Here is a 24,839-nt window from a genome sequence, read left to right on the forward strand (position 1 = left end):
CATGGGCCGAATATCTCCTGGGTGCAAATCTGCTGATTTCTATGGAAAGGCACTAGAATGGGCTTGGCCCTATGGAGGGACCTATACCTGACTCGGCAGCATCCTGTGCAATTAGAGCAGGAACAAGGGACAGTTTGTACTGTAGAATCTGCAACAATACAGGGGACTCTTGCTCTGGCTATGAGCTAGGACAGGGATTTTCAGAGTGACTTAAGAGAATTAGGTGCCCAACTCCCATTGACTGTACAAGGGGAGATAGGCACCTAACTCATTAGACCCCTTTGATTATAGCAGCCTTAATGTACAGAAATTTGTCTTGTCTCATTATCTCCTAATTTTTTTTGAGTTTCACCCTAACCCTAAATGGTCAGATCATTAGCACAAGTGTCTGAAGTATGACATGTGCCTCTACCCTGTGCAGGAGCGACCCTTTCTGTAGATGTCAGGATATCCTCTTCTCCATGCCCCTGTACCTTGCTAGAGTAATAGAGCACAAGGGTGCAAATATATTGCCAGTAATATTGATGTTTGTGTGGTGGGGACACATATCCTGGGTACAAATCCATCAAGGAGACTGGAAGCCCTGGCAAGGAAGGCTGCCCGGAGCCATGTACCGTTGGAGGCAGGGCTTCATTGCCAGTCTGCCTTTCCTTCACTGAAAGTTCATGGAACCCGAGATGTTTCCGTGAATCTCTGGGTTCTATGAGTCGGCAATATTGGACAAAATGCTGTTTCCTCAGAACATTTCTAACCAGCTCTACTTGTGACCTACCCTCTCATTTATCTCTGCCATAAACTCGAGTGAGCTCCACCCTGCATCATTGGAACTGAGTGAATATAGCAAAATCATCCCTGTATGAAGAGTCATGTTACTCTTACAGGGAACTTGATTCAGCTGAGGTCATGGCCCCTGTGTGAATATTCCAGCACTGAAGGCAGGAATGTGCATGGGATGGGTTTTTCAAAGGTGCCAAAGGGAGTTAGGTGCTGAATTCCCAGTGCAAGTCAATAGAAGTCAGGTGTCTCAATACCTTAGGCCCAGTTAAAAATCACAGTGTCTCAGGGTGAAGTGACCCTTTAAGGGAAAGCAGCAAAGAATCCTGTGGCACCTTATAAACTAACAGACATTTTGCAGCATGAGCTTTCGTGGGTGAATACCCACTTCGTCGGATGCAAGTGAAGGCTCATCCATACCTGTGTCCTGTCATCTGATCCCAGGTGATGGGTTTGGGGTTGGGGCTGGGTTGGGTCAGTGAGCGGGCATGGGAGGGGGTAAAAGGTAGAAGAATTGTAGGGATCAGGAGCCTCCTGCAGGGGAACCAGACAGGACTCAGGGACAGAGAGAACTTGGGAAGCAGATCTTCACAGCAGCCAGAAGGGAGGCCTGGCTTAAGCAACTTGCACTGCTGGGCAAGAACAAAACCTGCCAGAGGGAATCAGGAGCTCACAAGGGACATAATGGCCGTTGAGTCTGGAGAAGGCAGCCTGCAGATTCTGGCTTTCAACTGTTCTTCTCTGTTAATAAACCAAATCTCAGAGGGGACAGTAAGTCCAACGCACCAAATGCAGTGGGCCTTTGGATGGGGAAGGAGAGGAACTTAGGCAGTGGCTGGATGTGACAGCAATTCGGGTAAGACCCTTTTATATGTAGCCTTTGACTTTACCACTAACCCTAACCCAGACCCTAATCCAGAAAAGTGCCTAAGCACAAGTTTAACTTTAAGCTTTTAAGGGACTACTCATGTGGTTAAAGTTAAGCATATACCAAAGTGGTTTCCTGAACCAGGGCCTTTGTAGAGAATATTAAAAAGTAGTGGGGTTTGAAATCATAATCATGAGTGTTCACAGTGGATCCTCTTGTGATATGAATACTCATAGCGCTATTGACTTCAATGGAGATATAACAATTTACACCAGCTGAGAATTGGCGCCTTCATTTTTACATTAATACTTCAATTTATCCAATCAAAGAAAACAGAGTGTTGAAAATATATCCACTTGAAAGAGTTTTAAGTTCATACATCGAGTACATACGATGAGCTGATTGTGATGGAGTTACAGGATCAGAAATATTCATAGACATGCTTTGTAAAATAATGTTTAACCATGAATTCTTATAAGAAAATTATGCTCTGGATATAGACAGTCATGGTAGGAAAAGAGGATCAATAACTTGCATAATCTATCTATCTATCTATCTATCTATCTATCTAATTACTGTAGTTCACAATCAAACAGAAATCTATCATGATACAATTAGGTTGTGTGTTAGAACAAGGAATGGTCTATCTAATCACATACTCAGTTTTTATCGACCACAGCAGTGTACACAACGATGCACAGAGAAGAAAAAATAAATAAATAAAAGAATCAACCTAATTCTTAAATTTCTTTTTCAGCTTTGATGTGAGTAGATCGACACAGGATGCCTCATGGAATGCCAGATCAGTGCAAGTGATGGCACTTTTCCATTTACACCAAGGTTAGAAGAAAATGACCCCAAACAAGTAACTAACACCAGTGTTTATGTTATCACTGAACTGAGCCAAGAGGCACTGGCCCAGAACCTCATCAGTATTAAACCCTTGATGTTAATGGAGTAGGGCTGTCAGGGCTTCCAACCTCCCTACCTTTAAGCTGGGAGCCTAGGATTCCTGGGATGAGCTCCCAGGGTCCATAGCTCTAGGTCAGGGGTTCTCAAACTGGGGGTCGGGACCCTCAGGGGGTCATGAGGTTATTATGTCGGGGGTCATGAGCTGGCAGCCTCCACGCCAAACCCCACTTTGCCTCCAGGATTTATAATAGTGTTAAAGATATAAAAAATGTTTTTAATTTATAAGGGTGGTCGCATTAAGAGACTTGCGCTGTGAAAAGGGGCACCAGTACAAAAGTTGGAGAATCACTGCTCTAGGGTAATTTCAGCTTGCGGACTGCAGCTGGGATTCTGGGACCTGGTGTGTCAGATACTTTAGACCCCCTCCACTGATGAATGGGGCAGAGGGAAGGATTAGCATTGACAACTTTGACTGAGAAAGGATGTAGTGCCCGCGTCCATGTCATCAGGCAGCTCAGCACCTAAGTCCAGGCTGCAGGGACACCCCAATCTCTGTTTGAAATCCTCAGCTATTTTCTTCTCATGCCCCAAATAAAATAAGTGAATGGCATAAGTCCCATTAGTTTGAATGGGAGAATGATCAAGTCCTGAGTCATGTAGTTAACATATACAGTGTGGGCAAGGCTGGGGGATGGGACCAGGAGGGACTCTTCTCAGGGATGAGAGAGGAGCACAGCCCCAGATCTATAAGGGGACTCACAAGCTGCAACGCTGAGCATCACAGCAACTAACTTTCAGGTGCCTAGAAAATCACTGAGGAATAATGGTATCCAAAAAGCCTGAGTTAGGACCCCTGACTCACACAATGAACTGGGAGAGACAGGCCCCTAAGAATAGGACCCAGAAAAGCAAGCATGCTAGGCAGAGAGATACCTAAACTAGCCAACAGGAGATGCTGACAAGAGGGGTGTGCTAATCCTTGCTCCTTATAAGGCACATCACAACCTAAGTTCAGGTTGCAGGGACGCCCTTATCTCTGTTTGAGAACCACAGCTGGGAGCCCCTCTCCTGGAGTCAGCTGGCTAAGGCACCTAAGCCATTTCCTGCCAGAAGGAATCAGGCCAGGGGAAGCCTCCCTTTTTGCCTTTAGCCAGTGGATAGGGCACTTCCTGGGATGTGGAACAGCCCAGTTCAAGTCCCCTCTGCCTGATGAGGAGACGGGATTTGAACAGGGCTCTGCCACCCCTTAGCTGGGTGGCTTAACCATGGGATGAGGGGTTACTCTGACACACTGGTCTCTGCAGCAGGGCTGTGTGCAGCTGACTTTGCTCGTCACTGCCAGGAAAAACAAGAAGGGACAATGTCTGTTCTCTGAGGGCTTCCAGGACTCACCCCCGGGAGCTCTGCCCAGCTCAGACCCAGGCTTCTCTGCCCTGTGAGTTTCTGCAGTGTCAGCAAACTGGAGGGAGAGCAAAGACGCAAAAGCAGCAAGGCTGAGGCCCCCACCACCAGCTGCTGCATGGCTGCAGTGATCCTCCCTTCCCCTCCACTCCCCTTCTCCAGAGGTCCCTGCTCGCCATGTGCATCCCTCCTCTCCTTCACACCTCTTCCCTGCAACACCCCTCCGCCCGCCACTCTTGCAGCCATGGAACTCTCATGATGTACCACAGTGGCTCAGGAAAAAGGAATCCTATGGTGTAGATGTTGTCCAGCCAGAGAACCTGTTCATAGAGGAGAACAGGGGTTTGAAGCACAAAAATTGCAACTCCCAAGAGACACGGCAGTGCTATTTCCAAATAGAAATTTACATTTTCAGCTGAAAGTTGGGGAGAGGGTTGTTTGTCATAAAGTCAAAATTTTCTATAGAAAAAAAAACGTATTTTCTGCCCAGCCCTAGTCAAAAGGGACACATTGTTCAATGGATAGAATTGGGGAATGGATTTAAGTGCACAAACCTCCCCTATGGAGGTTTAGGAGGAGATGGACCTGGGATGTAAATAAGGCCAGGTGCAGGCCTCAGCCAGGTTCTCCCCACGGGCCCCTTTTCCCTCCTCAGTTCTTTCTCCTGAGGTGTGGAGAGGTCAGCAGCCCACTCCTTGTAAAGTCAAAGTGAGAATGTTGCTAGTGTAAAAGCCTGGGGTTTATAGCTGGTTGGAAAACAGAAACTTCTGTGAGAAATTCTGGTATTTTGATATTTGTTTTCATCTTAGCTAGGACTGATGAGTAGAAATATCAAACATTTTCACAGAACGAAAAGTTCTCAAAAGCTTGATTAGGAAATGTCAAAACCAACAAAGCTGATTTTTTTTTAACCAGAATGAAACACTTTGACATTCCAAAGAAAATTCTTTCATTTAGAAATGTCAGCTGCAAATGAAAAAATGCCATTATGAATTAGACCAACTTCTGTTGGTGCAAAAGACAATCTTTCAAGCTACTGTGGCAAAGTTCCTCCTCTCCTCTAGTAGGTCCTGCGCTTATTGGCGGATTTCTTCCCCTCAATGGTTTTCCCCTTGGATGAAACCCATAGTCTGGATCAACTACTCCTATGTCTGATTAGGAGTAGTGGGGCTAGGGGGGAACCCGGGCCTGCCCTCTACTCCGGGTTCCAGCCCAGGGCCCTGTGAATTGCAGCAGTCTCTATAGTGCTACTTGTAACCGCTGCTTGACCGCTACAGCTCCCTGGGCTACTTCCCCATAGCCTCCTTCAAGCACCTTCTTTATCCTCACCACAGGATCCTCCTGGTGTCTGATGCTGCTAGATTGTATGGTGTTTTCCTTAATCCTCCAGTAGTACCCCCTCTCAGTTCTTAGTTCCTTGTGTCTCTTGCTTCCAGCTCCTCATGCACACTTCTTTCCTCTGGCTCCTCCTCCCTAGACTGGAGTGGGCTCCCCTTTTTATACCAGGTGCCTTGATTAGCCTGTCCTGATTGTCTGCAGGTGCTCCAATCAATGTAGCTCTCTCCTGTACCTTCTAGAAAGTTCTTAATTGGCCCCAGGTGCCTTGATTAGCCTGGAGCAACTGCCATTTTGGTTCCCATGGTACTAGGGATTTGCTTAGCCTGGAGCTAACATACCTGCTCCTCAATACTTTCCTGTAGCCATCCGGCCTTGCTCCATCACACTACACAGTTCTTCTTCAGGTTCCTCAGAAACTTCTCTCTTCCACCAACAGAAGTTGGTACAATAAAAGATACTGCCTCACCCACATTGTCTCTCTCATATCCTGGGACCAGCCTGTCTACAAAACAATACTGAAAATAATCATTATGAATTGTCAGTTTGACTTAAAAATGACATTAAAATGATATTTTAAGTCAAAATGCCCATTCAAAACATTTCATTTCTTTTTAAATGGAGTTAGCATTTTGAAAAGAAAAAAAATCATTGTTTTTATTTGGAAATGACATTTTGAAATAAAAAAAGTTCTTTTTAAGTGGATATTCCAAAATAGGATATGGAAAAATTGCAATTAGCTTTTCCTGGGATTTTCAAAGGGGCCAAAAGATAATTAGACTCACACATTCTATCAAAAACTCATCGGGATTTGAGCACCCAAAAGTAAAATTTTCAGAAGTGTCTGAGTCTTACTTGAAAATGGGACTTTGGCTCCTGGGACACTTGGATGCTTTAAATATTTCCCCCCATATTTCTTTCAAATCTTAAAATCTTTCAGCCAAAATCAGAAAATGCAGAACACCAAGTTCTAACACTAACATGAACATAGGCTGGTCCTCATACAGAGTCAGCCTGTCCCATTCCATAAGGTAGAGCATGGGAACACTTCATTCCAGTCGGACGCTAAGAGTTCAGTGTGAGGAATTTGCTTTGGTTGGAAAAAAATATCCTGCCTATCATTTTCCACAGAGAACTTTTTATCTCTTTGTTTCTTAGACTGTAAATGATTGGATTCATTAGTGGTGGCACCACACAATACAATACAGCAGCCATCAGGTCCAGAGATGTTGAAGACATTGACCTGGGCCTCATGTACGTAAATGATGCTGTACTGATAAATAAACAAAAAACAACCAGGTGAGGGATGCAGGTGGAGAAGGCTTTGTACCTGCCCTGCTCAGAGGGGATTCTCATCACCGTGGAGAAGATGTTAATGTAGGACACAATTATCAATACAAAGCAGACCACATCTAGAAGTGATCCAAGGGCAGTCATGACTATTACATTAGCATGTGTATTAGAGCAAGAGATCTTTAGCAACTGTGGGATATCACAGAAAAACTGAGCGATTACATTGGACCCACAGAAATGTAACCTAAAAGTATTAGTTGTGTGTAATACAGAGCACATCATGCTGCTAATCCATGAGCCAGCTGCCATCTGGGCACATGCACCTCTGTTCATAGTAACCCTGTAATGCAGAGGGTGGCAGATTGCAATATAGCGGTCATATGCCATCACCGTGAGAAAGGCCAGCTCGGCTACTGCAAAAGTTACAACCAAAAAGACTTGGGTGACACATCCAGAGAAAGAGATGAGTCTGTTGTTAGTTAGGGAGTCAGCCATGGACTTGGGGATGGTGACTGAGATGTAGCAGAGGTCTAGGAAGGATAAGTTGCCCAGGAAAAAGTACATAGGGGTGTGAAGGTTGTGGTCAAGGGCTACGACTGTGATGATGAGAAGATTCTCCACCACGGCTGCCAGATAAATCACTAGAAACACCTGGAAGTGTAAAATCTGCTGTTCCCGCACATCAGAGAATCCCAGAAGAAGGAACTCAGTCACAGTAGTTCTGTTGGACATTTCTTGTGTAGCTATACACTGCAGAGGGAAGGCCAATGGGAAATGGTCATGGAATGAGAAACAGAAGGTAGATAGAGCCTGTCTTTACATATTATGCTGCAGGGCATATATTGCAGCTCAGGAAAATAACAACACTCTTCCTTTTCTTCTCCATCACCATGTATGGGGTGGCAGGTTTGTAGAAATTTTGGTGGTGCCCAGAACCCGCCTCCCAAGCTCCACCGCCCCAAGCTCCACACCCCCACCACCTGCCTAAGTCTCTGGGAGTGAGTTTGGGTCAGGGAAGGAGGTCTGCGGTGCAAGCCCTGGGCTGGGGCAGGAGAGTGGGGTGCAGGATGGGTGAGTGGTTGGTCAGTGGGAGGGAGTTTGTGTGGGGGAGGGGGTCTGAGGTGCAGGCTCTGGGATGGAGTTTGGGGGCAGGAGAGGGTGTGTCGGGAGGGGGTGGGGGTGCAAGCTCTGGGATGGAGTTTGGGTGCTGTGTGCAAGCTGGGACAGGGGCTGGGGGTGCAGGAGGGGATGAGGGGTGCAGGGTTTGAGACTGAGTTTGGGTGCAGGCTCTGGGCTGGGGGTGGGGTGCAGGATCTGGGAGGGAGTTTCGGCGCAGGAGAGGGTGCGGAGGGAGGGGTTGCAGGCTCTGGGAGGGAATTTGGGTGTGTGGGGGGTGCGGAGGGAGGGGGTGCAGGCTCTGGTAGGGAGTTTGGACGCAGGAGGACATGTGGAGGGAGGGGATGCAGACTCTGGGAGGGAGTTTAGACGCAGGAGGACATGTGGAGGGAGGGGGTGCAGGCTCTCGGAGGGAGTTTGGGGACTGAAGAGTAGGTGCAGGTTCTGGGATGGGAGTGGGGGTGGGGAGTTGCAGTGCTTACCTGGGGCTCCTAGGAAGGACAGGCCAGGAGTCTCCACGCGCTACTACTCCCAGGCACTTCCCCCACAGCTTCCTGTTGGCTGCAGGGGTGCTTGGGGCAGGACACAGACCCACCCCATCCAGAGGCTGCAGAGAGGGCCTGGCATCCATGTGGAGGGGCCCGTGGCGCCTGGGTACCAGGAATATTCCTGGTTCCCAGACACCTCAGATGCATAGAACTCGTCACCCATGACCATGTAATTGCAAGGTTTACAATACAGGTTCATGAGGTGCTACTTTAATCGCATCTTTTTATTCAACATACCTGCTGCTTGTGTTTATTTTAAGCCCTGTCTGGTCACTTTGCTTACTAAGTTCTTGATTCACAAAGGGGCTTAGGACCCTAAATACCATTTTAGGCACCTCAGTCCAACATTTATGCCCCCCAGAGAGTCACAAAACCCCCGCTCAGCCGCTGCCTTACCCCATAGATGGCCAGATTTTTAAAGGTGTTTAGGCATCGGGTGGGATTTTCAAAAGTATAACGATGCCTTCCTGATGTATGTCTCATTGAAACTGATACATTTTAGCAAAACAGTTTGATTTTGACAATCGATGTTTTCCAACAAAAAAACCCTTTCATTGAAAAATTCCTGGCCAGCTCTAATTGGAGCTAATTTCCTCCTGCCACTGGATCACACAGTGGATCAAGAATGAAGGCCCAGGTTTTTAAAGGTGTTTAGGTGCCCAGTTGGATTTTCAAAAGCACCTAGATGCCTAACATTCATTGACTTAATGGTTTGTACGTGCCTAGGTTCATCTCAGAATCCCGCTAAGCACCTTTAAAAATCTGGCCCCAAGTGTCTATGAGAATCTAGAAGACCAGAATCTGACCTCACGGACGACAACCCTATCCCACTGAATTTAGTGAATTTGTTCCTGATTTCCACCCTTTCGACGCATGGGGAACAAGAAAGCCATGAATGTTAAGTCCCTTGCCCAAAATTACAGGACCAGACAAGACACTGGCAGTGCAGAAAATGGACCCAAGGTCTCCATTCAGATCCCATGTTCCCCATTATGTAAAAAAGATAAAAATTAAGCAAAATGAGTTTGCCCCTGGGTGCCATGGAATTAGCTATACCAAGCTGATTGAGCTCACAGTAAAAAGTGAACATTGTTACTCACATTTATATGGCTAAATTCAACTCCTTAAATGTCCCAGATATTTAATGACAACTGTCAACTTACTGTGCTGAGGAGTGCGGCTTTATTCCAGCTGAAACTGTTTCTTTCTCAACGTCAAGGTACTGCTGGGAAGGAATCACTGAAGTTCATCTATCTATCTATCTATCTATCTATCTATCTATCTACCTCTGATGCCCCTATCACAGTAGGATCTGGATGCCAAATGTTAGGTAGCCAAAGGACCCTTTCACTGTTCTCAGTGAGACTGAATATCAATAAACTCAGAACTCTTGCTCACTGCCTATGAGCTGCGTGACTGACTCTGGGTTGCTCTGGCAGCAAAGAGTTGGCGCTGAGGATAGAAGATTTATCCATGTCTGTTCTCTAACGGGGTTGGTGAGGCTCTCCCTGGAGCCCTGTACATCAGATATAGCAACTCCTTCCCAGACCACCCTCTGTTGCCCTTAGTGCCCATTATACAGTATAGCTGCCCCTTCCCTGCCCCCACCCTCTGCTTCCCCTATTGCCCATTAACAGTAAAGTTATCAGAGGTCTTTGTCATCAGGTGTCTTTTTTTGCCAGCCAATGGCTATCGTAGGAAATAAATACCCCCTTGTCAAGCCTTACCTGTTGCTTGCACCTTCTGTATTATGAGGGGCAGAAGCAGTCATAGGAGGTTCACGAATGAGGATGGAGAGGATTTATAACCACATGGGGTGGAAGGATGGCCTAGTGGGTGGGGATCCACTTAGCTATTGCAATGCCTTGTATTGCAGTGCCTAGCTTTTAGGTAACCTGCCACCCAGGGGAAACCACAGATCCTCTGTTTGGTGCCCCAGATCGCCATACAATGCCTGGGAAGAGGTAGATGCCTGAGGGGGGATGCACAAAGCCAGCACACTAAGTGTGGAGCTGCCTAAGCCAGCCAGTAGCAGATGCCAAGGAGAGGGAAGTGTTCTAGCAGAGAGTTCTGCGCTTAAGTCCAGGCAGAAAAGAGGGGCCTAGCTCTTCCAGCAATTCACTGCCGGGAGCCCTTCTGGAGCCAGGCATCTAAGCTGTTTCTTGCAAGATTAGAGGTGGGACGTACCCAACCACATAGCATATGGTCAAGGGGTGGGAGAGCGAGGACTGCACCCATGGGAGTAGTACAAAGGACTAGGCTAGGAGTTTGAGATGTCCCATGGAGACCCCAGCTCAACTACCCCCTCTGCGTGGTAGGGAGCAGGGTTTGAACAGGTGTTCCCCCCTCAGCAGGATGCCCCCACCACTGGGCTGTGGAGCGGGTCCCACATTCTCTCCGGACCAAGGCATGTTTAATTATGGATGCAGCATCAAACAGTTGGAGTGGGAGAGCTGGAGGAAGCCTCATGTCAGGCTATCCCATAGCCCAGTGGTTTGGGCACTCCCCTGAGAGGGGGCAGACCCTGTTAATGCCCTTCTCCTCAGGCAGAGGAGGGACTTGAAGTGGCTACTCTCATATCCCAGCTGAGTGCCTTAACCAAAGGCTTTTGCCTCCCCACCCCACCAGCTGTGTTGGCTGGAGTGACGTGTGCTCTCAGGACACCTACTGGATCTGGCCCTGCAGGTGAACTTGGTGCGGAAAAGTCCATCTTCACCTGCTTTGAGGTTCTTTCTGGGGCTTAGCACTGAGCTAGGCATCTGGGTGCCTGCCTGAGGCAGAAACTTAGGTGCCGACAGGGTTATTCAGCAGCTGAGCGGAGGAAGGGGTGGCTCCAGACACTAGTGCACCAAGCACGTGCCTGGGGCGGCAAGCCATAGGGGACAGCCTGCTGGTCACCGTGAGGGCGGCAGTCAGGCTGCCTTAGGTGGCATGCCTGTGGGAGGTCCTCTGGACCTGTGGCTTCAGCGGCAATTCGGCAGCAAGTATACCAAATCCACCTTCACAGCGGACCTCCCGCAGGCATGCCACCGAAGTCAGCCTGATTGCGTGCTTGGGGCGGCAAAATACACAGAGCCGCCCCTGAGTGGAGGGTTCTGTGGATCATGGGTGCGTCTAAGGCCTGGTCTACACTAGAAAGTTAGGTTGACATAAGTCAACTTGCATTGATCTATTTGTGCCCGCGTCTACACTTTTGTCTCTGGCTGATGTAAGCACCCCGTGAAGGTGATGCAGTAAAACCACCTCCCTGAGTGGCATTGAGCCATGGTCAACCTACAGAGGTTGATGCTGCATGAGTGTAGAAAGTACATGACCTGTGTCAATCCTAACAGTCCTCCAGCAGCTGTCCCACAATGCCCCATTCCATGCAACAATGACTCTGTTGGTCACAATGGTGAACTCAACTGCCTTGGGCTCGTGGAGACCAGAAGTCACACATCCTTTTCAAATCCCTGCATATTTTTGAAATACCTTTTCCTGATTGCCCACCTAGGAGCTCTGCCTTGTTGTGTGCAGTTGCAGGCCTTGGGAGAAGAGGAGGAGCAGGGGGTAGGGGCTCAAGGGAAGAGAAGGGGCAGGGCCATGGAGGGGGCTGGGCTCATGCATGTGTCCCACTTTTGCCTTTTGAGAAGGTGGTCACTCTACTACTGCCTGTGGCAAATAGTGCCAATAATCAGTGCCGTTGCCCTAGAATCATATCCCTGGAATGGGGCCTGAAATATTATAGCTTCAGGCAATGGAAAATCCTCCCCCACCACCACCCCGGAAGGCCATACTCCTCCGCATGGCTGGAGCTGGAAAACGTTGTTGTACCAATGTGCTCCAAAGCTGCCACTGTCACGAAGCAGGTCATTTAAAAAATGTTGATGGGAATAAGGGAAGGTAGTTTTGAGACTTACCTTTCCCTTTCCACTGTGACTGTAAATGATACATCTGTCTCTTTTATCAGCACCTTCTAGTATGGTGGCCTTTGAGGTGTGCCCCTTCTGCACCCACAGAAGGCCTGACCCTGTTGAGGAGGTGAAAGAAGAGGACAAGGGAGGACATGTTGGACCACAAACAGAGGGCCTGGAGTGCCGACATGGCAGATGGCATGGAGAAAGGCGGAGTGAACAGGAGAATGGCCCAGGAATCCCAGCAGGAAAAGGAGAGGGAGATGCCCCAGAACACAATGGGCCTTCTCAGGCAGCAAACCGAAATGCTGCAAACCCTGGATGACCTACTGATCTTCTGGGAGGGAGCAGGGGGTCCCATGCCACTGTCTCAGCCTCTCTTTGAGGGGCCCCCACCACTCCCACTCCATGTGGGGTACAGAGTCAAGGGGGCAGAGCCCCATGAATGGCCCTGAAGTGTATGAATCTAGCCCTGAGAGTCAGCAGAGCTTTATGGGACTAAAAGTGCCTCTTTCCACGTTCTCCTGGGAACAGCCCTACTCAGAGCAGTGACTCCTGGAGGGAACATCACCAGCTGCTGTAGAGGGAGGGGCAGTGCCTCCCAGTGAACAATTCTACACTGACCTCTGTGACAGGGAGGTTCCCTGTGAGTTAGTGGCTGGCTGGAGACCTGCATCATCGCGGTTAAATTCATTCTCTGATCTGATGTAAATGTGAAGGCTCTTGTGATCCCCGTCAATGATTCACCTTGCTGGGCTCTTTGTCTGAGGGTATGTCTACACTACGGGATTATTCCAATTTTACAGAAACCGATTTTTGGAAACAGATTGTGTAAAGTCGAGTGCACACGGCCACACTAAGCACATTAATTCGGTGGTGAGTGTCCATGTACCAAGGCTAGCGTCGATTTCCGGAGCATTGCACTGTGGGTAGCTATCCCACAGCTATCACATAGTTCCTGCAGTCTGCCCCACCCATTGGAATTCTGGGTTGAGATCCCAATTCATGATGGGGCAAAAACAGTGTCGTGGGTGATTCTGTGTGAATGTCATCACTCAATCCTCCCTCCGTGAAAGCAACGGCAGACAATCATTTCGCACACTTTTCCCTGGATTGCCCGGGCAGATGCCATAGCACGGCAACCGTGGAGCCCATTTAGCCTTTTTTCACTCTCACCATATGTCTACTGGATGCTGCTGACAAACACAGTACTGCAGTGCTACACAGCAGTATCCCCTTGCCTTTGGAAGTTAGCAGAGACGGTTACCAGTCCTATTGTACCATCTGCTGCTTTGCGAGTTGGCAAAGACGGTTACCAGTCATATTGTACCGTCTGCTGCTGTCATGGGTGCTCCTGGCTGGCCTCGGTGAGGTCGGCCGGGGGCGCATGGACAAAAATGGGAATGACTTCCAAGGTCATTCCCTTCTTTATGTTTTGTCTAAAGGTAGAGTCAGTCCTGCCTAGAATATCGGGCAAGCCTACTAAAGAACCAGAGAGGACAGCCGTTCTGTGTCAGAGCCCCAGAGATCCTGCAGAAATGATGAGCTGCATGCCATTCTAGGGGGTGCCCCTGCAACAACCCCACCCGTTGCTTCCTTCCTCCCACACCCCTCCTGGGCTACCGTGGCAGTTATCCCCCCATTTGTGTGATGAAGTAATAAACAATGCATGAATAAGAAACATTGACTTTATTGAGATAAAACTGGGGGAGGCAGCCGTCAGCTGCTATGATATTCCAGCCAGGACTGAATCTCCATTAGACATTAAAGGGGAGAGTGGGGTAGAGGAGCGCAGCCTCTAGCTGCTATGATATTCCAGGCAGGACTGAACCTCCAGGAGACAAAGCTTAAAGAAGAGAATGACCGGGAGTCATTCCCATTTTTGCCCAGGTGCTCCCGGCTGAACTCACCGAAGCCAGCCAGGAGCACTCATGGGATGATGACGATGGCTACCAGTCCTATTGCACCATCTGCCACCAAGAAGGGAAGGGGAGGGTATGCTACTGTTTAGCACTGTAGCACCGCGTACACCAGCATCATCCAGTAGACATACGGTGTGACAAAGTTCCTCCTCTACCTTGGTGGGTCCTGCGCTTATTGGCAGATTTGCTCACCTCAGTGATCTTCCCCACAGTCTGGGTCAACTCCTCCAGTGTCTGATCAGGAGTTGGGAGGTTTGGGGGGAACCCGGGCCCGCCCTCTACTCCGGGTTCCAGCCCAGGGCCCTGCAGATCGCAGCTGTCTACCGTGCCTCCTGTAACAGCTGCATGACAGCTACACCTTCCTGGGCTACTTCCGCATGGCCTCCTCTAAACACCTTCTTTATCCTCACCACAGGACCTTCCTCCTGGTGTCTGATAATGCTTGTACTCCTTCGTCCTCCAGCAGCACATCCTCTCACTCTCAGCTGCTTGTGCCTCTTGCTCTCAGCTCCTCACACGCACTTCCTCTCCTCTGGCTCCTCCCCGCCTGACTGGAGTGAGCTCCTTTTGAACCCAGGTGCCCTGATTAGCCTGCCTTGATTGGCTGCAGGTGTTCTAATCAGCCTGTCTGCCTTAATTGGTTCTAGCAGGTTCCTGATTACTCTAGTGCAGCCCCTGCTCTGATCACTCAGGGAACAGAAAACTACTCATCCAGTGACCAGTATATTTGCCCTCTACCAGACTCCTGCACCCCTACTGGTTTAGGTCTGTCACAACGGTGACATTGAAAAAAGGCAAGAAACGATTTTTTTCCCTTTTCTTTCATGGGGGGGAGGGGGCGAGATTGACGACATATACCCTGAACCACCCGCAACAATGTTTTTGACCCTTCAGGCATTGGGAGCTCAGCCAAGAATGCAAAATTTTTTTCGGAGACTGCGGGAACTGTGGGATAGCTTGAGACCTCAGTCCCCCTCCCTCCCTCCATGAGCATCCATTTGATTCTTTGGCTTTCCATTACGCTTGTCACGCAGCACCGTGTTGAGTCCCTGCTGTGGCCTCTGTCTATCATAGCCTTAGAGATTTTTTCAAATGCTTTGGCATTTCATCTTTTGGAATGGAGTTCTGATAGAACAGATTCATCTCCCAATATAGAGAATACAGAGACCAGATTCAGTATCTCCCGTACGGTCCATGCTGGAGCTCTTTTTTGATTCTGGGACTGCATGGTCACCCGTGCTGATCAGCGCCCCATGCTGGGCTTTTCCTGTCTACCTGGCCAGTGCATCTGAGTTCAGATTGCTGTCCAGAGTGGTCACAATGGTGCAGTGTGGGATAGCGCCCGGAGGCCAATACCATCAAATTGCGGCCACACTAACCCTAATCCGAAATGGCAATACCGATTTCAGTGCTACTCCCCTCATTGGGGAGGATTACAGATACCGGCATTAAGAGCCCTTTATATCAATATAAAGGGCTTCGTTGTGTGGACGGGTGCAGGGTTAATGCAGTTTAATGCTGCTAAATTCGATATAAACTCGTAGTGTAGACCAGGCCTGAGTGATACCTTGTTCCCCAGCTTAACTGTGTATTGGACAGGGTTGGGCGGAGCCCACCCTGGAGTAAAAGTTCAGAAGAGCAGAGCTGGGCCAGGCAGAGGAAGAAGGAGAATGGGGAATGAAGAAAGTGGTGGCCTGGGTTTGCCAATGGGGAGGTGGAGGAGAGAATGGGCTGGTGTTTGGAGGTGGGGTGGAAGGAAGCAGGGCTGTTCCCTGGGTCTTGGACCATGTCAGGGGAATGGGGCTGAGCAGAGGAGGGGACTGGTGGGCAGAGGGGTTAAGTAGGGATCTCTGAGGAAGCTGAGTCACAAACTCTGGGTGAGGAAATTGGCTCTGGCCCGTGAGAGGGGGAATCTCAAAAGACAGGGGCTGGAAGTGTCTGTGGGTTATGAGTGGGCAATGAGGGGATTAGAGGCTGTGGGTGTTTGTTTGTGGGGTCTGGGCTGTGTGAAAGAGAGAGAGGGAGATACTCAGGGACTAGCGTAAGAGAGGTTCAGTGGATGCAGGACATAGACTCATAAACTTTAAGGACAGAAGGGACCATTATGATCATCTAGTCTGACCTCCTGCACAATGCAGGCCACAGAATCTCACCCATCCACTTCTATAACAAACCCCTAGCCTATGTCTGAGTTTTTGAAGCCTCCAAATTGCAGTTTGAAGACCTCAAGCTGCAGAGAATCCTCCAGCAAGTGACTCGTGCCCCATGCTGACAAGGAAGGCGAAATACCTCTAGGGCCTCTGCCAATCTGCCCTGGAGGAAAATTCCTTCCCGACCCAAAATATGGCAATCAGTTAAACCCTGAGCATGTGGGCAAGACTCACCTGCCAGCACCCAGGAAAGAATTCTCTGTAGTAACTCAGATCCCAACCCATCTAACATCCCATCACAGACCACTGGGCATACTTACCTGCTGATAATCAAAGATCAATTGCCAAATTAATTGCCAAAATTAGGCTATCCCATCATACCATCCCCTCCATAAATGTATCAAGCTTAGTCTTAAAGCCAGATATGTCTTTTGCCCCCACTACTTGCCTTGGAAGGCTGTTCCAGAACTTCACTCCTCTAATGGTTAGAAACCTTCGTCTAATTTCAAGTCTAAACTTCTTAGTGCGCAGTTTATATCCATTTGTTCTTGTGTCCACATTGTTACTAAGCTTGAATAATTCCTCTCCCTCCCTAATATTAATCCCTCTGATATATTTATAAAGAGCAATCATATCCCCCCCCTCAACCTTCTTTTGGTTAGGCTAAACAAGCCAAGCTCTTTCAGTCTCCTTTCATAAGACAGGTTTTCCATTCCTCGAATCATCCTAGTAGCCCGTCTCTGAACCTGTTCCAGTTTGAATTCATCCTTCTTAAACATGGGAGACCAGAACTGCACACAGTATTCCAGATGAGGTCTCACCGGTGCCTTGTATAACGGTACTAACACCTCCTTATCTTTGCTGGAAATACCTCTCCTGATGCATCCTAAAACAGCATTAGCTTTTTTAATGGCCATGTCACATTGGCGGCTCATAGTCATCCTGTGATCAACCAATACTCCGAGGTCTTTCTCCTCCTCTGTTACTTCCAACTGATGCGTCCCCAATTTATAAATAAAATTCTTGTTATTAATCCCTAAATGCATGACCTTGCACTTTTCACTATTAAATTTCATTCTATTACTTTTACTCCAGTTTACAAGGTCATCCAGATCTTCCTGTATGATATCCCGGTCCTTCTCTGTGTTAGCAGTACCTCCCAGATTTGTGTCATCCGCAAACTTTATTAGCACATTCCCGCTTTTTGTGCCAAGGTCAGTAATAAAAAGGTTAAATAAAATTGGTCCCAAAACTGATCCCTGAGGAACTCCACTAGTAACCTCCTTCCAGCCTGACAGTTCACCTTTCAGTATGACCCGTTGTAGTCTCCCTTTTAACCAGTTCCTTATCCACCTTTCAATTCTCATATTTATCCCCATCTTTTCCAATTTAACTAATAATTCCCCATGTGGAACTGTGTCAAATGCCTTACTGAAATCGAGGTAAATGAGATCCACTGCATTTTCTTTGTCTAAAAAATCTGTTACTTTCTCAAAGAAGGAGATCAGGTTGGTTTGGCACGATCTACCTTTTGTGAAACCATGTTGTATTTTGTCCCAATTACCATTGACCTCAATGTCCTTAACTACCCTCTCCTTCAAAAATTTTTCCAAGACCTTACATACTACAGATGTCAAACTAACAGGCCTATAGTTACTCGGATCACATTTTTTTCCTTTCTTAAAAATAAGAACTATGTTAGCAATTCTCCAGTTGTACGGTACAACCCCTGAGTTTACCGATTCATTAAAAATTCTTGCTAATGGGCTTGCAATTTCATGTGCCAGTTCCTTTAATATTCTTGGATGAAGATTATCTGGGCCCTCCGATTTAGTCCCATTAAGCTGTTCGAGTTTGGCTTCTACCTCGGATGTGGTAATATCTACCTTCATATCCTCATTCCCAATTGTCATCCTTCCATTATCCCTAAGCTCCTCATTAGCCTTATTAAAGACCGAGGCAAAATATTTATTTAGAAATTGGGCCATGCCTAGATTATCTTTAACCTCCACTCCATCCTCAGTGTTTAGCGGTCCCACTTCTTATTTCTTTGTTTTCTTCTTATTTATATGGCTATAGAACCTTTTACTATTGGTTATAATTCCCTTTGCAAGGTTAAATTCTACATGGCTTTTAGCCTTTCTCACTTCATCCCTACATGTTTTGACCTCAATAAGGTAGCTTTCCTTGCTAATCCCGCCAATCTTCCACTCCCTGTAGGCTTTCTGCTTTTTCTTAATCACCTCTCTGAGATGTTTGCTCATCCAGGTTGGTCTACAACTCCTGCCAATGATTTTTTTCCCCTTTCTTGGGATGCAGGCTTCTGATAGTTTCTGCAACTTTGATTTGAAGTAATTCCAGGCCTCCTCTGCCTTTAGATCTGCAAGTTCTTCAGTCCAATCCACTTGCCTAACTAATTTCCTTAATTCTTTAAAGTTAGCCCTTTTGAAATCAAAAACCCTAGTCCCAGATGTATTTTTGTTTATCCTTCCATCTAGTTTGAACTGAATTAACTCATGATCACTCGAACCAAGGTTGCCCCCTACAACCATTTCTTCTATGAGGTCCTCACTACTCACCAAAACCAAATCTAAAATGGCATCCCCCCTGTTGGCTCTTCAGCTGCTTGATGAAGAAATCCATCAGCTACCACATCCAGAAAAATCTGAGCCCTATTACTACTACTTGCACTTGTCCTCCAGTCTATATCTGGGAAGTTAAAGTCCCCCATGATTACACAATTCCCATTAGTGTTTACTTCCTTAAAAACATTAAAGAGGTCTCTATCCATCTCCAAATCAGATCCCACCGGTCTGTAGCACACCCCAAGCATTATCCTAGGGGAGACTCTAGTAGCTTTCTTTCCCAATGTGATTTTTGCCCAGACAGACTCTGTCTTATCCATTCCATCCCTTCTTATTTCTTTACAGTTAACCTCATCACTGATATACAATGCTACTCCACCACCTTTGCCTTTATTTCTGTCTTTCCTAAACAGCACATAGCTGTTTCTGTTTCTGTCTTTCCTAAACAGCACATGGTGGGGACTGGAGTCAAAAGGCCTGAATCTCCTCTTCCTTATACCAGCTGTACTGCATCACAACTCCACTGAGTTACCCTGGGGTCAGAGGGGAGTCAGCCCCATTGAATTACTCCTGACTAAGTGTGGGTCATGTCAGTCCCATTGACTGCAATGGAGTTACTTCTAATTTCTCTTAAAGTTAGGGTATTTTGGTGCTGATTTTTTTTTCACACAGAGAGAGATCAAACCGGGGCTCAGATCCTCACAGCAGCAGGGTCCCCAGTGCTTGATGGTTATTGCACCAGAGTGCAGGCCAGATACCAGCCTTTTGGGGGAAATCAAGTTACTAGGTGATTAGCCATAATGTGTAGCTCTCCAGTTAGGCACATCAGCCTTTGAAGTGGTTGGTGTGGCGCTAAACAGATTACACAGTGCATGTGCATGGAGAGAGCATGAGCTGGTTGAACGCTACCTCTGGATCACAAGACCTAAGCTTCTGAAGAAGGAATGGTCTGGCCATCAAACTTGAGCCCCACTCGGGCACTGAATTTGACTCTAATAGTGGGCCAAAAACTGAAACTAAAAGAAGGTGGCATCTGCCTCTGTCCAAGGGTTTTTAATTTCTGGAAATGTCACCCGAGCACAGCAGAAAATTTGGAAGGTGCTGAAACTACTTTGGAATTAAAAATAGGTTACACATGCACATTCCTGCTGGGCAGAGAGGATTGGGGGGCGGGGAGGGGACGACGGGAGAGGGTGTTACCCGGCGATTTTCTGAACCCAAAGCTCTCAGTAACTTTACTCCTTATGAGGCGGTGTCAGGAAATTAATCAATGGGGACACAGCACACCCATCTGATAAGTGGTTGATATAAACAGTGCAAACAAGAGTGTTTTCAGTTAAAGCTTTTACTTTTTTTAGTCTCCAGCACGTACACACACAAGGAGCAGGTTATGTTGGAGCACCCCAAACTGTAGTTATCTCAAGGTCTGGAGTGGTCCTCAAGTGTCCAGTGACAGATTTCCAGTGGCCAGCCTTCCGTCTACCACCGGGGAACTGAAGATGGATTCACAGCAGAGTTCACTTAACCCAGATCTTGTCCCCTTCTTATCCTTACAAGTGTTACATAGCTTACCAATCAAAACCAACCATTAAACAAGAAGCAGGTGTTAAAAACATGTCACTTAAAAATAATAATAATAAAAAACACTAGCAAGCAATTTTGAGCTGTTAGCCTTGCAGCTGAATTTCCACCTAACAGCAGTCAAAACTATAGCCAGACTTCCTGTTTTTCTAAGACGCAAACTTCAGCAATTTCAAAAGAGAGCTTACCAGGAAGGATGCAGGCTAATGCTCACGTCTTGTGGTCACTCAACTCCTGAGCTGCTTTTAGCAATGAGCGAGATAATCAGGATTCCAGATACTGGCAGTGGCCTAGGCATTTGGCTAGTTGTCAAAAGCTCTCATAACAAGTGGTTTTGGGGGTAGCAACAGAGGAGTGATTAAAGGGGGGAATAAATGGGGTGATGAGTCAATTGGAGAGGAGTGGGAGCTAAGTGGAGTGGAGGAGAATTGTGGTGCACTGCGAAGGGGGACGTAATAGTGAATGACAGGAGACTGGGGGAAAATAGGGGAAGAGGCAGAACAGGTATGGCTGACAGCCCCTATTTCCCTCCTGTGTGTGTGCCAATATCTGCCAATTCTAGCTATTGCCAGCTCCGGGGAACAACCTTAACTTTGTGTTAACTAACATTTTGTTTTGGTTTGTTGCAATAGATAGATAGATCTTATCTAATTTACACTGGTGTAAGCCTAAAGTAACGCCATTAACTTTAGTTAACTTAGTTTGGATAATTACCAAATGATCTGGGATTGTTTAGTCTGCAGAAGAGAAGAATGAGGGGGGATTTGATAGCTGCTTTCAACTACCTGAAAGGGGGTTCCATAGAGAATGGATCTAGACTGTTCTCAGTGGTGGCAGATGACAGAACAAGGAGTAATGGTCTCAAGTTGCAGTGGGAGAGGTCTAGGCTGGATATTAGGAAAAACTTTTTCACTAGAAGGGTGGTGAAGCACTGGAATGGGTTACCTAGGGAGGTGGTGGAATCTCCCTCCTTAGAGCTGTGGAGTAAGATATTGTGAGGCCTGGTCTACACTGGGGCGGGGGGTCGAACTAAGGTACGCAAGTTCAGCTACGCGAATAGCATAGCTGAACTCGAACTACCTTAGTTCGAACTACTTACCTGTCCTCACGGCACGGGATCGAAGTCTGCGGCTCCCCCGTTGACTCCGCCACCGCCATTCGCGGTGGTGGAGTTCCGGAGTCAACGGGAGCGCATTCGGAGTTCAATATATCATGTCTAGATGAGACGCGATATATCGAACTCTGAGAAGTTGATTGCTACCCGCAGATCTGGCGGGTAGTATGGACGTACCCTCAGAGAAATTGTTTGGTAAATAATATTTAATAATTAATGTTTATAAGAAAATCATGATCTGGGGATAGTCTTGAATAGGAAATGAGTCTCAATAATTTGGCTTATCTATCTATCTATCTATCTATCAATTCACAATCAAATAGAAATCTATCAGTATGACACAATTAGGTTGTGTGTTAGGACAAAGAATGGTCCTCTCTCTCTCTATCTAATTTCAGACTCCGCCTTTGTCTGTCATATATGCAGTGTACACAACCATGCACAAAGATAGTATTCTAATACTAATAACAGGCCAACTTCTTAGATCTTTTCTCAGTTTGGATATGACTAGATTTACACTGGATGGCATATGGAATACAAGATCGGTTCAAGTGATGGCATTATCCCATTCACACCAATATTATAACAAAATGACCCCTGACAAATAACTTGTACCAGAGTTTATGTTACTACTGAACTTAGTCCCGTGTCTTTGGTCCAAGACCTTATCAGTATTAAACTGGTTGTGTCAATGGAGCTACTCTGCATCCACTCTGGTTTAGCTGAGATGGGAATCTCACCCTCATATCTCTGTTGCATTCATTTTCTCCAAGCTGCCTGGATCCACACTTGGATCCTTGTGTGTATTGGCCACTGACCAAATCATGATTCCTTTGAAGTGAGTGGCTAAATTCCAGTTACTTCAATGGGATCAAAATTTGGCCTCATTATCCAGAGTCTGATTGTCTTTAGGAAACATTGCAAAACCTTCCTCTTAAATAAGTCTTTCAACAACCTCAAGAAAAACACAACACTGATTTATGCAGTGGTGCTGTAGCCATGTTGTTCCCAGGATATTAGAGCGACAAGGTGAAAGAGGTAAGAGCTTTTATTCCTCAACTTCTGTTTGTGAGAAAGACAAGCTTTCAAGCTTACACAGAGCTCTTCTTCAGGTCTAGGAAATGTACTCAGAGGATTACAGCTAAATACAAATTGGAACAGATTGTTTAGTGCAAATAGTTAACACATATTTCAAGGGACCATTCAAGGTGAATTCGCCTGTTGACGACACAGGGTATCATCAAACAATTACAATCTATATTCAATGGGGACCACGTCCTGAAAGAAATCTTTCCAGAACTCCCCCTTCTGACCTTCAGACAACCTTCCAACCTCTCCAAGCTCATCCTCTGAAGCAGGCTCCCCACAGAATAGGACACACCAACACAAAGCGACACCAAACCCTGCCAGAACAGATATAAAACCTGCAGACATATCTCCACTGCTATGATGATCATCACCCCCAACAAAACATCTGTCAAGATCCATGGGTCCTACACATGCCTATTACAACATGTGATGTGCCTCATCCAGTGCACTAAATGCCCAAATAAAAATTATGTGGGTGAAACCAAACAATCACCGCGCTCTTGAATGAACTCACACAGGAAAGTGATAAAAGACAAAAACACCCTAGTGCCTGTGGGTGAACACTTTTCATAAAGTGATCATTCTATATCTGCAAAAAAATTCTATATCTGATCGCTCAGTCCTTCTCCCAATGGAATTTTGCACAACACCTTCAAGGGAGCTTAAATTCATAATGTTGCTAGATGCCAAAAATCATGGACTGAATAGAGACACTGGATTTATGGCTTATTACAACAATCGGTAATCCACTAACCACCCCACCCCCCGCCTCCTTCCCTATAACTGGAGACGTGTTAATGGACATCTTACTTACATTGGTATAAACCTAGAATAACTCCATTGACTTAGTGGAGCAAGTCTGGATTTACCACTATAAAAACAGCATTTTGCATTAAAAAAAATCATACAGCATATTCTTAAGGGGACAATAACAAAGTGTCATCAATGGATTGTGTTTGTAAAGAAACACAGATAAAATCCATGTTCATAAGAGAAATATAGACACTTTATTCTTGCTGAATAACCTCCAGCCAGTGAGTTTCCTCAGGGAAGCTTTGATTTCCTTGTTCCTCATGCTGTAGATGATCGGATTCATCACTGGTGGCAGCACGGAATAAAGAACAGCCACCATGAGATCCAGACCTGATGGAGAGCTGGAGGTGGGTTTCAGGTAAGCAAAGATGCCAGTGGAAACAAACAAGGAGACCACAATGAGGTGAGGGAGGCAGGTGGATAGGGCTTTATGCCGACCCTGCTCAGTGGGGATTCTCAGCACTGTTTGGAAAATCTGAGCGTATGACAGAATTATAAGAACAAAACAGCTTAAGCCTAAGCATGTACTCAAGATGAGTACCTCAACTTCACCAAGGTACGTGTCAGAGCAGGCGAGCTTGAGTAGCTGGGGAATTTCACAGAAGAACTGATCCACCTCGTTACCACCACAGAAGGAGATTGCAAATATGTTCCTGGTGTGCAATGAAGAATAGACAATTACATTAATCCAGGCACTGGCTGCAATTTGGACACAAGCTCTCCTGTTCATTATAGTCTCATAGTGCAATGGTTTGCAGATGGCGACATATCGATCGTACGCCATGACGGTGAGTAAGGCAAAGTCAGATACAGCAAAGAAGACGAGGAAAAAGACTTGGGCCACACATCCAGAATAGGAAATGGACCTGGTGTTCATGAGGGAATTAGCCATGGATTTGGGGACGGTGACAGAGATGGTGCCGAGGTCTAGGATGGACAAATTAATCAGGAAGAAGTACATGGGGCTGTGAAGGTGGTTGTCTAGGGCTACAACCATGATGATGAGAAGATTCCCCATCATGGCTGCCAGATAAATCACTAGAAACACCACAAAGTGCAATATCTGCAGCTCCCGAACGTCAGAGAATCCCAGGAGAAGGAACTCTGTTATGTTGGTTTGGTTGGACATTTTCTTTCTTAGTTCATCGTGTCCTGCCTGTGGAGGGAAAGACAAGGGCAATGGTCAGGCTTATAGTGAGAGACGGAGTGACCCTGATTCCCCTCTCCATAATCTCTCATGATGTGAATATCAAAGGTGCACAGCATTTGTCAATTCTATTGACTGGAGTAGCTAGTGTTCCTTAACGCTCACAAACAGAGCACTACTCTGGTGTGTTATCACAGGAGTGTAAATTGGCATCACTCCATTAAAGTCAATGTAGCTTGGTCAGTTTACACCATCTGAGGATCTGGCCCAATATGTGGCTTGATCAAATGCAGTATGG

The 24,839-nt window shown here is 46.8% G+C and overlaps 2 protein-coding genes across 2 annotated transcripts; both read right to left on the reverse strand.

The window, feature by feature from the left end:
• Positions 1-6,355: 6,355 nt before the first annotated feature.
• On the reverse strand, positions 6,356-7,315 carry LOC120383558 (olfactory receptor 14A16-like). Its single transcript, XM_039501715.1, has one exon. The coding sequence runs from the start codon at positions 7,313-7,315 to the stop codon at positions 6,356-6,358; it is 960 nt and encodes a 319-aa protein (XP_039357649.1).
• Positions 7,316-23,566: 16,251 nt separating this feature from the next.
• Positions 23,567-24,523, reverse strand: LOC120383559 (olfactory receptor 14A16-like). The gene has a single exon (XM_039501716.1). The coding sequence runs from the start codon at positions 24,521-24,523 to the stop codon at positions 23,567-23,569; it is 957 nt and encodes a 318-aa protein (XP_039357650.1).
• Between the last annotated feature and the right edge of the window lie 316 nt (positions 24,524-24,839).

Source organism: Mauremys reevesii, linkage group 15, assembly GCF_016161935.1.
Source record: "Mauremys reevesii isolate NIE-2019 linkage group 15, ASM1616193v1, whole genome shotgun sequence".
Taxonomy (NCBI): domain Eukaryota; kingdom Metazoa; phylum Chordata; order Testudines; family Geoemydidae; genus Mauremys; species Mauremys reevesii.

Bases quoted from the DNA above. Each gene is read 5' to 3' on its own strand.
- LOC120383558 (XM_039501715.1), bottom strand. From the start codon at position 7,315: ATGTCCAACAGAACTACTGTGACTGAGTTCCTTCTTCTGGGATTCTCT.
- LOC120383559 (XM_039501716.1), bottom strand. From the start codon at position 24,523: ATGTCCAACCAAACCAACATAACAGAGTTCCTTCTCCTGGGATTCTCT.